At 32.0% G+C, this 15,755-nt stretch overlaps 1 protein-coding gene across 1 annotated transcript in view; it reads left to right on the top strand.

The window, feature by feature from the left end:
• The window catches only part of LOC100572495 (52 kDa repressor of the inhibitor of the protein kinase-like), a 26,467-nt gene that overhangs the window by 9,674 nt on the left and 1,038 nt on the right, over positions 1-15,755 (top strand). Inside the window, exons 2-3 of the mRNA XM_008182288.3 lie at positions 3-271; positions 4,596-4,743. Of these exons, the coding sequence (XP_008180510.1) occupies positions 3-271; positions 4,596-4,743 (417 nt within the window). The remainder of the gene's footprint in view (positions 1-2; positions 272-4,595; positions 4,744-15,755) is intronic.

Below are 15,755 nucleotides of genomic sequence, written 5' to 3' on the forward strand. Positions count from 1 at the left end.
AGACGATATTGTTGATTGGCTACAAAAAGATCTTAACGAAGAGGGATTTGAGCGTTTGAGTGACAGTGACATAGCAGTTCGTTATGGTAGCGTAAGTACACCATCTACCTCACAACAGCCTGATTCTTCTTCTGAGAGTGATAATGAAGAACATTTTGAAAAAATACAGACAAGCCAAGCAATGGAAGCAGTTGATGTCCTCTTGAACTTCTGCGAACAGGAAAATTTTGACTTCCATGACATTATTGGCTTAAGAAAAATTAGAAGTGAAGTAAGGAAAATTATTTCAAACCAAAAAAAACAAAGACTTATAACTTCATATTTTAAGCCCTAATAACTTGTTGTATAAAATTATTGTATGTATATTATGTATGTATACATATTTCTAATTATAATTGAATCAAATTTTTAAAATTTCATTATTATAAAATTGTACCTATGTATTTCTAATTAAAATTAAATAAAAATTTCATTATTATAAAAAGTCTCGATTAACCGTGATTTTCATTTATCCGTGTGACCCCCTCCCCATCATTACCCCGGATAATCGAGGTTCCACTGTATTTGTTACTTTGTGTATTATATTTAAGATTAACTGTTTTTTTAATAGCACAATATAATTGTAAATTCTAGACATTATAATATGTCTTTAATACTTGTAATAATAGTCACTTCAATCAAAATATACAAATAAGTAAATAAATAGATTCAGCAAGATTAGTATTAGTGTCATAGGCTACTTTTTATTACTTATGTTTTACGTTTCAACACATCAATATCGAATTTAGATGACTCACAAAAAACATTTTTGTTTGTTTCTATAGTATTGTAATTGGTTTTGGAAAATAACATAATAATTATTAATTATTATTGGTTATAGTTATAGAACTACTCAAATAACTGTGTTAAATCTGTGCAGTTTACGTTTATCTGAGTTTATTTAAGAGTTAGAAATACACGGGCATTAACCTACGTAATTTGCAACAAGGAACACAGTGTCATTCATCATTTAGATATGATAACAATAATAATATTTCTAGATGAAAGTCGAAAGGCCTCTGAAACGCACGCAGAACAGCAACACTTTCGGCGCCGCGCCGTGCAGATTTATACCACCGTACTATAATATTATGATAGCAATATTACCATATCATATGACCTGGGGCGTTTTTATTTCACCCATTTATGAATCGTGGACAGATAATAATAATATTATTATAATATTTTTCTTACTTTATCGAAAAAAAAAACAATTGAATACCTAACAATAATCGTTATTATAATATTATGTTTCCTCGATCAGTATTTTGCCATATTATCGTGTGTACCGGATAGGCATATTATAATAATATTATGTATCTACATAATGTGTATACAACCCACACGTTATATTTTATTTATTTTGTCTTGTTTTCGATATGCAGGCGTCGTCGATTTTCGTTTAGTGTCGACTGACGAATATAATGTCGTGATTTTGACCGCACGTGTCGGCGGCGGCGGCCCGAAGATGGTGAAATATTATTCATTAAATATTAAACTCATCATATTTTATTATTTACATAAAATACACGTATAGTACATAATATTATGTCATAAGTGCGCGTAAAAAGCGCACGTGCCAATAAACGCGCCAGATAACTCTACAATAACGGACGACAGATGTAATTTGTATGTCACGTCATCGTCAAGGCGACGGTACGATATGAAAATAAATAATATAAACACAATCGACGAGTATTCGACATCCGTCTATTATAGTATTATTATAATCAGATATGGATGTACACGATTTCCGTCACTAGCCAACTTTCCACCCCTAAAGAGATACCCTGCACAAGTTACTGTATTACACCTGTCAATATTCTGCTGTTAAGTCTTAAGTGTCGATAACGGCGTTTAGCTGTAAATATATTCTGCTTCTTTGTGACAATATCTCCTGATACCTGTTGATATAATATTATTGTCGATAGTGTATCTGTCCTTATTATATAAATATTATAAATAAAAGTGGACGTTTGTCCGTCTGTCTATAAATAAACAGGAACGTTTTCAATAAACGTTACTGTCTATAAATAAACATGAACGTTTTCAATTAACGTTATATATCAATATATTCCTCGAGACTTGGAGGATGTTTATTGTTTATTTGGTTAACCAATTTTTATAAAAATTAAAAAGCGTCTATATTGATGGCAAAAAATGGGGAAATTTCGTTTCTAGGAAACCTTTATCAAAAATACATTGAAATCAATATTGTAACACTCTGTATAAATAAAGTTCACAATCACTAACTTATATATTGTTGACATATCTGATTATATACAATATACGCATAGCAGAACAATGATAATTTATATCTTATATACATATTTAATACAAATTATCACCAAAATCACCAAAATCACCAAACTTACTTGAGCCACCCAATAAAAATCTCCCCTAGTCGTCTGTCTAATCCGTGTAAATCCTCCACTGATTGTATAATAATATTACATTTCATAATAATAATATTTGTATGTTGTGCCAGTCCATTGCTTATTATTAGTAATATAATAATATGCTTTCTTGTATGCGACCATATAGTTTAGTGTAGGTACTGCAGAAATGGCAAGTGCAGTATTTTTTTTTTGGTGAAATATCATTGATGTTAATCTGCTTTGACGTTTATAGTACATAATATAATATTTAAGTTTGAAAATATAATGTGGTTGGTTATAACTTTATAAGTTATAACCGACATTTTATTTGTACAAGTTATAGCTATATAACGTCCTAATTCCTAGTACTAAGTAATGTAATGTTTTCCATAATGTTTACCAATACCATAGCCAGTATAGGTACCTACCTACCTATAAGTTATAACCTATATTATATATTTTTTTTCAAACAATAACAATGCGTATACCTGTTTCTTATATATATATATATGATATATTATATAGAAATATAAAATTACGTATAATGATACGAAGATTTGCGCATTGTTGTCGGCGGTGCGATGATTAGCTTTTTAATTTCCATACGCGGCGTGACGCCCACGTGCGGTTGCAGCTCCAGCGTCCCGCGGGTCACATTATAAGCGCACTCCTCCATCGCGTCGTCCGTCCACGCGTGCGTTTTACAGTGCCGCACAATACGCCTGAGCGCCGACACAAAAGAATAATCAAATCGGAAAATCGGTTTTTGTTTCCCATTCTTTTCTTTTTCTCTTTTTCTCCATACGTCGAAACGAATTAATTAAAAAAAAAAAAAAAAACGATGTCAAACCTCTACCGCCGCGCGCCGCCTTCGAACAATGCGAACGGTATATAATATGTGCCACCTTAGTACCTTATCCGCCGCCACCGACAATCTACGCGTATTTACGACGTCTATAATAATAATCATAATAATATTATTATAATGTGGCATGTACCTAGATAGCTTATATGATTGTTATTATTATTGTACGGGCTCGATAAATAATGTGTTTTCGTTTTTCAAACTCGATGTAATTACTTATCGACTTCGCTTGATCATTTATAATATATTATGATCCAGTTCTCGAATAGGAAAAAAAATAGAAAAGGGATGAAAAAATTAAAAAAAAATTGTGCAGGTAGGTACCCGAATATTATTGATTAGGATATAATTTGTAAAGGGGTATATTAAATATTTGTTTTTTAAATAAGGGGTATTCTGCCCTCAGCCCCCATTCCTTCATTCAAGCCAAATCAATATAGTAAGTGCCATTCGATAATTTGCATATATTATATAAATATTTAAATTATTTTGTGCACATTTCACTTGAGCATAACAAATATTATATTTTATACACGTTTATTATACAGAGTGTTTTTCTAATTCGTAACAAACGGTGCTCATTGCTCAACCGATAGAATGTGCCGTTCGTAGCAATTATTAGGTTTCCAACCGCGGTTTGTCTGCGGCAAACATTTTATGAAAAATTAACTTTTTTGTACCACGCGAAAAACTGAAAATTAAAACAACGTAAGGACGAAGCAAGACTACCATATTACATTGTTAGTACGTGAAAAAAAATTCACCTTGTGTATCTCAGTTTGTTACGAAATACACTCACACACAGTTGACTGGATCAAACGGCACGGTTGGTTTTCTGTTTTTTTTTTGTTATTATTATTATTATTATTATTGTTGTAGTATTTAAATTGCTCACTTGTCCACCGACCTTGCGAAATGTTATATCTATATCACTTGGTTAAAAAAACATTGTACCTCTAATACATACATTATAATAGATACATATTATGTCAGCGCACGTGTCGGATATTGCTGCTATTGCAGCAATTACACCACAACCGTTACGATATATTAAATTTTTTTTTCCCCCGATATATATAATATTATTTACCGTGCCTAGGTATATAGGAGGTGCCTACTATTATACCACGGCTATTCATATTCGAACCCCAAGTCTATTACCGTCTATAATAATTCTTTGCGTTATTTCTCTATAATACGTAGTTAGGTACAATAGGTTTTCTAAGTCAACGCCGCGCTACAACTGCATTATACTATACCAAACCTATCGCGATTGTTCTTAACGTCGATTTACGATATACCGTTTCCCGCAGTGGCGCTGGATGTTTAAAACATATGTGGCTAAGACACATGAACCATGGAACCAAATACGATTAGGACCAACTAGGAAATCGTCCGGTCGTTGTCTGCAAAGTGAAACGGGATTAGATAACTTGATCGGACTTTTTAGGAAAGAGGTCGGTTTGATCTTAACTCTTGGTTAAAATTACGCTACTGACCGACCGCGACGTTTAGAATTTGTACAGATAATAGTGGTATACGATTAACCAGATGTGTGGTTACCCGTTGTGTTGTCGGGGCGTTCAGCCGCGGGTGACAGAACATTATAATATTATATACAATATACGTTCGTATATCATAATATCAATGGTATCTATTCCCACAGAATAGTAGCACAACTGACTTAACGTATAATATTATTATATGTCCAGGGGCGTAATTAAGGGACACGAGCGGCCCACGCCCACTCCAATGACCATTTTTATTATTTATATATTTTATTAAATACCTGTCATAATAATAATCTATGGCTTGAAATTGTTTTGTGCGGGATCGAATCCAATATTCTGTTGTTGCTGTTGTTAACAACGAGGTGAACATTTTGATTAACTGAAAGTCACATTTTTACGGACAGCTCATTAAGATTAGCATTATTACTAGGGTGGTTTAGGAGGTACGTGAAGTTGGCATTATTATATATTATGTGCAACACAATACGCGGCATTGCAAAGTTCTAAGTTATGTATACGAATAGCATAGGTATCGTATCGTTCCAACAATATTTCCAACAATGTCCAATAATCAAATCGATATGGGGTGGACATTAGGACACTATATTTGTATACTTAACTTTGAACTTAGTAATGCTGAGTTCACAGCTATAGCATTATGGAGCAATAATTACGTTGGCACTTGCAGAAACCGTACAAAAACTGTTCAACTACCATTATAGTCTAGTATGTACAGTGTACACGCATACTGTGTATGTATTTTGTGTATACGGGTTTTGTAAGATTGTGCTACACGTGTTATGCCTACTTCACAAACTTACCTCAGTCTTGGATACACCTTTATATTATATACGGTTATGAAATGTTGAAACGTACAGCGACAGCTGGGCCTTGTCGACAATATTTATACACGTATAATACCTATGCGATAGTAAACGTCCGCGAGCCAAGGGAATAAGGATCGTCATAATTATTATTAAACGCGGACATTTTAATTTAAAAAAAAACCATCTAACTGTGTAGGCGAAATAAACCGATATCATACAATCGCATTGACATATCGATATTATATTAATGAATATTAAATTATGCGAGTTTTAGAAGTAGTGTGGGCCGCAAGAACACGAGTAATAAATGTATAAAAAATTAAGCGATCCACGAGTTAGGTTGTTATACATATATAGGCGTACCTTCGTCTATACACACCACATAATAATATAATGTGCTGTAAATGTCACATCGAACTGTTTACACAATCCTAACTGCCTAACTGTAAACGTATTATTATTATTATATTATGGTATAATCTGTATTAACAAAAGTCGTATAATTATATCCTAAATGAATGAGAATAAATCATTATTCATTATTTTTCTATTTCACTAGTAACACGTACCTATGTCGTATAGATTGCACACATTGTAAGAGTACCTATATACAAGACTGACGTATCGTTTTCATAATTCGTACATAACATAATATCGAACTCGGATTAAACATAATAGGTACGACCCACCAAAAATTTCTAAAAGTAACGGTGAAAACTATAAATCTAAATATTAAATGTCGATAAGCAACGGCTACACGAATAATAGGTTGGTTTGTATATCTCTGCCTAGCTATAGCGTGGAACATGGCAGAAATAATGGTTAACGAAGTTCTGTCATAAATTATTGAATTGAGCTAAAACGCCTATGCGATAAAAAATAATGAAATTAATATCCGAGGGCATCATCTCGTAGCTTTTTCCAACGAAATGTATTATGGTAATAAAAGTTATTCTAGTCACCCAAAGTTAGTGAACAAAATATATTTCCAAACAAAGTCATAACTTATATTTAATGGCTAACATATTTAATTTGATGAAATTAAATTTTAATATTCTAAAAATAATAAATATTATGTATAAAACGCTATTTTTTATATGGAATTCTTCGCAGTGGCGACGTGTTAAACTAGAGTACAGGTTTAATACCGTCAGAGACTTGGGTATTCTATATAGTTACTTACTGACCTGTCTAGTCAATCAAAAGTAAAGCGATGTACCTGCCATTTTTCAGATATTAAAAAATATACTTTATGTCATATCAACATTATAATTGTTATCCGTTAAGCATTTTGGTCAATAACTGTTGAAGGGGTGGGTGCAGTATACCTGTTTGTCCTGCAGAAAATTGTCTAAGTTCCCTAATATAATATACCTAGTACCTACTTAGCACTATTAAATATTAATACTATAAACGACGTGGTAATAATATGATCATATTATGTCTGTATTTATAAAATAAGCATGTATTGAGATGTCATATTAGACGAGTGCCATGGGTTTTCAAAACGTCCATTATTATTATATTATATACTTATATACGACGTCTTATTACTTATGTGCACGCGTGACGATGGCAAAAAAAACATACCTAATATTAATCTACTTCGAAAGATATTATGATTATCGAAGTGGATTATACGAATCTGATATGCCTCCAATAGTCTATAATATATCGATCGACGACTATTATAATATTTACGTATCGCGTTATTTGGGTGGTCTAGTGTAATATGTATTAAATTTTATAGCCAGAAGCCATACCTATTGCTCATTTTCGACATTTCCCATCCGCGGTCGGCCATCGTCGCCGCGCACAGCAGTCCGGTCGGTCTCTGATCTCGAATTTTTTTATTACCACCGATTTCGGTTGCCTGTAATAGTATTTATAATATGTTAACTATAACATGTGAACTGATCGTGTATCAGATATAAATGTATATATTATAATATAGAGCTGACAATATTAGACTAAACATAATATTATTCCGGTGGGCGTCATTCTTGTTTTGTGGAAACTGGGTCTAGGCCAACGCGAGCGGATGAATTGATTTTAAATCAAAATTAGGCTACCACGCGCGCGTTATATTTTAAAAATATTTTTAATACGTCACGTTTAAAAAATAAATAAATATCGCTGGTAGGGATGCATTATAATTTACTGCAACACTAATATATTGAGGCGGTTACGCAATAAAATAGTTTGTTAAAAAGTCACTTTGTGTGTAAGTGTAACACACAACTGCAGTATATTCGACTGTATTACAGTAACGCGTAAATAATTAATTATATACATTATACACGAACGCTGACGACTTAATTGAAAACAAAACAAATTAAGATTTCACTAATTTCGTGCGATATAATATACGGCCAAATCGACCAAATAAACTGTTGTGAAATAATGATGGTAGAAACGCAGTCGCGAGTTCACATAAATAAATAATAATTATTATTTTTAACAATGTGTATTATTATTGTGGTATACGCGTCTCAAAACAATGCAAAGATAAATCCAACGTAAAACACCAAAATAATAAATTATTCGACGTATTTATTTTCGTATATCACGCCGAATTCGTTCGGAATAACGAGGGCTTTACACGCGGTTGGGACGGTTCCAGTTTTCGATTTATCGAATTAAAAAAAAAAACAACCAACAGAAAAATCCTTCTGATTATAGTCGTAGGGCGACGATGACATCATCCAGTTAATTGCGTATAGACCACTTCTTTGTGTACGCATTAATATATTACACATTATATATACACTGCGAGCGACTTCACATTTTTTTGGACACGATATAACCGTCGACGATCACACAATGATAGTAATAATATTATTGTCGCCAGCTCTCTTCGAGTATACTGCTATTACAATAAATTTCCGCGATGTTGTACCTTTTATAGTAATAGTGTAATAACAATTCAAAGGTTAAAAATATTAAAATTATTGTTTTCTAACTTTTTATTTTAACCAACTAGTTAATTTTCTAGCGAAGTAAGCTAGACAATTAACTCAATAACTAGATTAATATTCGTCAGTCTAATAACTTAGATTTTTTTTCTGTTGGCTTAAAATCATGTCTATTCAAATCTTAACTTGACTTAACCGTTGTTAAAATAAAAAAAAATTGACAATGACAATGATTTTAAATAAAAATAAATATTTCTTAATGATTATTTGGTAGACACAAATAGATTATAGGTAATTGCCTAAATAACTACAGTTCAATAATATAAGGATTAGTAGGATGCACTTTTAACAAAGTAATTAGTATTTAGAGAATGTTGAAAGATGCACAACCACAATAATTCAGGCCGTAATTAAAAAATTAATAAGCAATAAACAAAAAATAATCAACTTTTTTTTAACCAAGTTAGGTTGATATTTCCCACCTGTAGATTAAGTATGATTATCTTTAATGATTTAGAGTATTATTCGGTAATTATTAACTTATTACTTAACGACGTTCCAAATAATGACTTAAATCAACTAACACTATCATTCTTTTCATTAACTTGTCCACGTTAAAGAATATAATATATATTATTCATACTCTGAAAACGTCCTTGTTGTCTATATAATACCAAATTGTACCTATATATATATTATAGTACTATATTTTACTGGATTATGCGGTTGTGTTAAAATATAATAATTTATCTTTATTGAGTTTGCGTGTGAAGGGTGAACCCTGGATTTCCGCATTTATGATATTATTGTTGACAAATATGTCTCTGGAATTGTTATTCATATTTTATATGTCCATCAAAAGTAGAAAGTTAATATGTAAAAAAAAAACTATTGAGTCGGTTAAGCTATTGTTATTAGATCGTTAATGGTAGGAAAATATATATCCAGGAAAATAAGTCCCCGGGGAAAAAAATATCTAGAAGTCTCTGGGAATAATCGGGTGGTAAAAAATGTTATAGATTATTTTTAGCTTTGCGTAGGATACAAAATATTAATACCTATATGGATAATAGAAAATTTAATTAAGTAAGTACCTACACTTACAGCTATTAAGTTATAGAGAATTACATTGTATTAAACATATTAATTTCAATACACGAATAATTAATATAATTATATGTTGGTACAAAATATCCATCTTAATCACTTTATATTTTTAGCTATAGTTTTCGAAAATTCTATAAATTCAATTTTGTAATATTTCTCAAAACGTGAGCTTATATTTTAATCTTGATTACATTGTCATTGTTTTTCATTTTTTTTCATTCCTGGCTTATATGGTTAGTTCTGATACTAATTTTCCATAGCCTAACTATATAATATAACATTTTAGTGATAAATTAGTTTCAAATTGTTTGTATTAAGTATACACAGAATGATTATTCATATTTATGTATTAAAGTTTAAATGTTTCAAATTTTAAAATTGTTTGGACTTTTTCCTCTAATACTTTATTTGCGGGTATTTTTTTTCCAGTTCTTTTTTCTTGGACTTTTCCTCGTGACTCTTTTCTGTTTACCACCCATCCCATCAGCAAAGTACCGTTATGATTTGTTTATTTTTTATACTTGGTATAGTGGCAAAAAATCGATTATAAATCGTTACGTTTATCTTCGTTTAGATTTGTAAATAAATATGCATGTTATGACAATTTATGGTCTGGCGTATATATTGTAGTCGAAGCGTACACTTACTCAGTTGGTTGGTGGAGCACCGAAAGAACATTGTCAAACTATCAAAATATCAAATCGACAATGTACTATGTAGTCTATACCTAGGTAAAGCTTTTTAACATTTTTTATATTAAATATTGACATTGTGGCCATTAGAAGGTACACTTATTATTTTTATATGTATACTTAGTTATGTTAAATTTATAGGGTATAAGACAATTTTTTTTTGATTGTCAACAAATACCCATAATATTATACCTATTTATATAATTATATATTATATATCATATATTATAATAAATTTATAATGTATACCAAACGCGGTAACGTCTTATACATAAACACCACTGTCGACGAAACTGTTGTATGCGCGAGTCCTACGCGATTCGATCGCGTCCGTCTGAAATTTTAAAACGTCGCGATTAATCACTATAACATTCAAACTTAAGAGTTTATATACGAACTTAAATAATATTATATTATATTCACACGCATGTTTGGCAGTGGCCATGAGCCCATATGGGTTTCGTACGACGTTATAGATTATCGCGGGCTGTAAAAAATCGAATCGCGTCAACTCGTGGTGTGGTGCGTGGCACAACAATAACGTAGGCAGAGCAATGATGATAATATTTATTGCAGCGGTCAGTTCGACGTCCTCGGTTTAAATACCTTTTATAGTATAGGTAAGCATAATAATAATAATAATAATATTATCATTACACTGCCGGGTGAACAGTTTGTAGTGATGAGGTGCCGGTTTTTTCCCATACATACCTACATATTATAATAATAATAATATACATTTCAATCAGTAAGCGAAAAAAAAATTACAAATTTTAATACAATAATAATAATAGTAATAAAATATAACATAAAAAAAAAAAAACAGTTTAACGGTCGAATTAAATCTGGGTTGCTGCGACGGTCAGTGTGCACATGGGCTTGCACATCGTTTCCACGCGACGATGAGTATCTCCCACGACGGCTATATAGTAGGGATATAATATATTAATATTATATTAATAGGTATTTTATACAGTGCCGAGATTCCGCTAAAAAATTACTATAGACCAGTGTCGTGTAGGCCCCCAGGATATTTAAATTACCATTCGCTCGTTCACCTATATTATTATTATGCACATACGGACGTACCGAAATACATATTAAGGTTTTTGTCGCAAATAATAAATAGCTCTAGATACCCGTTGCTAAAAAATTCTAAGGTTTATCTACATTAATAAAAAAAATTATTATCTGAATTCCTCGGGTTCAGGATTTAAAGCACCTTAAGTTCATAAATATAGGTACAAGCGTTTAAAAAATAATATGAGAACTTCATTAAAAAAAACCTAAAATAAGCACATAAAATACTTAGAAATAACCAAAATAAAGCACTTAAAATTAATTTTTTTAAATTGTAGTAACTATACATGACATAAATTTACTAGCAAACAGCTAGATTTGGGGCAAGCCAAAAAAATACCTAAGCAAATGGTTGAAGTCCTGAATCCTGATTATTATATTGAATCGGGAAGTATATAATATGACCAAATTCCTATATAACGTGCGTATGATTAGGTAGGTCGAGTTTATTATAAATATAATTATATTACGGGCAGTTATAGACGGCAGATCGCCGTTTTCGATTCTCTTAAATGTAAAAACGACTATTTTATAGGTATGTAGGTAATAAAATAAGAATCAAAAACGTGTAAAAGTCGGTGAAATAGACTCGTGTTTTAGGCGTAACATTTTAGGTATTTATTAGAATAAAAATATTATTTTTATATAATAATAAATAATAATAATAATAATACGACCGAAATCGAACGTCGAACGGGCGACGAGAAGGATGGAAACTTCAGAGGAAGTCGATCAGCCGCCGCGCGTGTTGTTTTTTCAGAACCATCTCGCCATCTACCGCTGGGAGGTGGCGTCAGTGGCGCGGACTGATGGCTACGTGACGCCATCTGTGGCCGAGTCCGGCGGGCGCGAGTTCGCCGACAGACTTCGCTATGACATTGGTTCGGTCGCAAGCGGTAAATAATAATAAAATATTTTTACATTATTATCATCATAATATAACGTTACGAACAGCTATCGAGTCACGAAAAAGAAGCAACGACCATAATAACGACGAAGGCGGATAATGGATGGGCACGATAATGTCTGCCACGCGTCGCCGCCGTCGTCGTTTCGAGTTTATAATATTATTATTATCGTAACGTCGTGGAAATAATTTGGCAGTTGACACGGTCGGTCTCCGTGCAGGCGCTTTTGACGGCCGTCCGATTTTCGGCGTGATTTGCAGCCGAAAACGACTTGTTCCGGTTGTCGGCGGCGGGCGTAATGTCCGAGACTAATCCGTCGTCGTCGTCGTTCGCTTTCGAGAGTGATTTGAATATTCGTCGGGCGTCGGAAACGCCGTACTAATGACGGTATTTTAACATAATACTGCATCATCTATGTATATGCAGACGACGTGTGTCGCGCGTACACTTCGTCAGTATACGAAGCGTATAAATATTTATGATAATATAGGTATTAGGCATAATATATTATTATTATTACCTACTTATAATAGTACACGCCGCCGTCGCGTTTTCGATACGCGCTGCTCGAAACGGCGTCGCGTCGGCGGCGAGTGCGTTAATTAACACGGAGTAGACCCGGCCGACGACGACGACGCAAATTTTGATTTCCATCATATACAAATAAATAATAATTATTCATACTAAATCAGTTTTAAACATATCTGAAACAAATTTCATAAAATCCTGTAGTGGCGAGATTGGGGAAGGGGACTGGGGAAACAGCCGTACAGCTATTTTCCTTCAAAAATAAGATACCATATTTTACCTCCAATAAGGAATTACGAATATGACAAATATATTTTTAAGGTCATAGGTATTACACTAACAAAAAAAAAATGTTTGCCTTGAATTATTAACAATTATATAAATAAAATTTAAAATATGTAGGTACCTACCTTAATAATTAGGCCTAGTTACGACGTTACGATGTTATCTACTGTTACTCTCCTTTTATAATACAGTACACAACACTACATTACTGGTACGGGCTAAATATTTTAATATTTGGAGTTAATCGACATAGCTTTAGTCCAAAAAAATATTTGGAGGAATTTATTTAATTTTGTGTGAAAATATAACCACCCATGAAAACGTATGTCATCGCATACCGTATGATAATATGGTATCAACGGAAAATCAAATTCATGTTTCGGACCACTTATGTAATATAATAATATTCTGTTCGTGAACTGTTTTAGGCATAGGTGGTTGTGGCGTATTTATGATTTCACTGATTGACCAAAAGTTACCTTCTCTTTACAGAACTGTCATTAGTCGGAGAAACAAAATAGTAAATATTGAGTAAAATATTATTACAAAACTATCGCCACCTACAACATTCTCTATATTGGAAAAAATAAAATATTTTATATAATATCTATGTAATACATTTAAAAGGTACAATAAATACAGGACGATTTTTCCGAAGCAGGTGTCCATATCGACACTTATTCAAATGTTTTATTTTTCAGAGCTTATATTTATTCGTCTGGAGATATTAGAGTTGATGGGTTTAAACATCGAGAAAGTCTCAGTCAAAGTTTCATAATCACGCAAAATACACGATTCGGCACCCAGATTTACGATTTTTGAATAGACAGACTCAGACATCATCGTTTCGTGCTTGCCTTATCGTCGTTCCAGCGTGTGGTTATCGATGAAACATAATATTATATAGGGAACAATATATTGGTAAATCATTATACGACCCGTTAATCCATTTCTGTATTATAATATTATACCTAACTACATCACATCGCCATGTTGAGGTCACGCGTGGTTCAAGGCCGGCGGTACCTCTACTTATAGGTACCAATAATTTTAACACGTATTGTCATTAATTGTTATTGTACACGCGAGTGCACAGAGCGTGTTTGATCGTAGTTTTCTCTCGGAATTTCGATGTCGTATATATTATCATTGTTATGACTTTATGAGCTGCAAGGATAGTAAGACGACCGTACCTGTTTGTAAAAAAAACCGCGAATGATCGTGTGATTTGATTTATGACCATTGATTTTATATGGTGTAAATCCTATAGTCTTTACGTTTATTATTATATTTTTTAGATACGCATTAAAACTATAGCCATATAACATTGCAAGATTTCAAGTGAGGATTAGTGATGAATCCAGCAGGACCTCACCTGTAGGGACTGAAACCAATCCTCAAACGACCATGGTTCAAATAATACACTCAGTCGAAACCGATATTATTAGTTTTAATATCTCTTTGGCTTACCTACAGATGGTATGTACAAAAAAAAATTTTAATTAAGTAATTTTCTCGTTATGGATAATTAATATCGAATTTGAGTGTCCATTTACACGATTCTATATTCCAGGTTATTATTATTTGTTTTTCAAGTCTTAAAAAAAGTAAAAAATACCGGTTAATATACACGATTGCGCAACAACTGAAAAAAAATAAATTCACAATTTCCTCTTTCAATGGTATAGTTAAATATTTTGTATTTAGAAAAAAAAAGATAGGTATCTAATGAAATATCATTGAGTAGGTAATTAGTTGTTGGCATAAATGAATTTTTAAATTTTGTAGTAAAAAGTGTTATTAACTTTACTATTTAGGCTTAAACTTATACCTACATAATATTAAAGCTATATTTTATCGACATATCGTTTTATAAAATGTGTTTACTATATTGTCTACACTTCTACACCATAAGGTAGGTATATTACAATATTATTATTTTAATTTTTATTCAGAACTTTTAGTACTAGACTATTATAGTTTGACAATTTCTTAGTACTTTATTATTTTGATAAATACCAATAATAACACGTAATATTTTTGTAGGAATACAATTTAAAAATAATAATATACGCTGAAGTATCTAAATATTATTAAAAGAAAAACCGTATCGTAAAAAAATTTAAAATTGTTTAAATTTGTTCGATTGCCAATTATTGGCAGTGTATTTTCTGGCATACAAAATGTAAAATTTCTCAATCAAACACGCGCTGGTCAGATATATATATATATAATACTTAATACCGTAAACCTAAATATAGTATGGGATCGGTGGCATATTTTGGGTGACTATTCGGGAGGGATTTAAAGTTTTAGACACCTCACAAATCTGTTAATTAAAATTATTAACTGGTAAATGGCAAAAATGCAAATTAATAGTAATAATGAATAATTTTCATATAATAATAATAGGCTTATAAAATATGTAGGTACTACATATACCATAAAGATTAATTATATTTTCGTTGTTCAGTTGAGGGTGTTTTTGTCATCTAATGACCTAGAGAAATTAATTCGAATAATTCCTGGATATTTCTGAGAAACTGATAACTTATCTTTAAACAATTATACCTCGAAACCATAGACCATAGACTCAGAGGCGTGCTCAAGGGGGGGGGGG

This window comes from Acyrthosiphon pisum, chromosome A1 (genome assembly GCF_005508785.2).
Source record: "Acyrthosiphon pisum isolate AL4f chromosome A1, pea_aphid_22Mar2018_4r6ur, whole genome shotgun sequence".
In the NCBI taxonomy this organism is placed as follows: Eukaryota; Metazoa; Arthropoda; class Insecta; order Hemiptera; family Aphididae; genus Acyrthosiphon; species Acyrthosiphon pisum.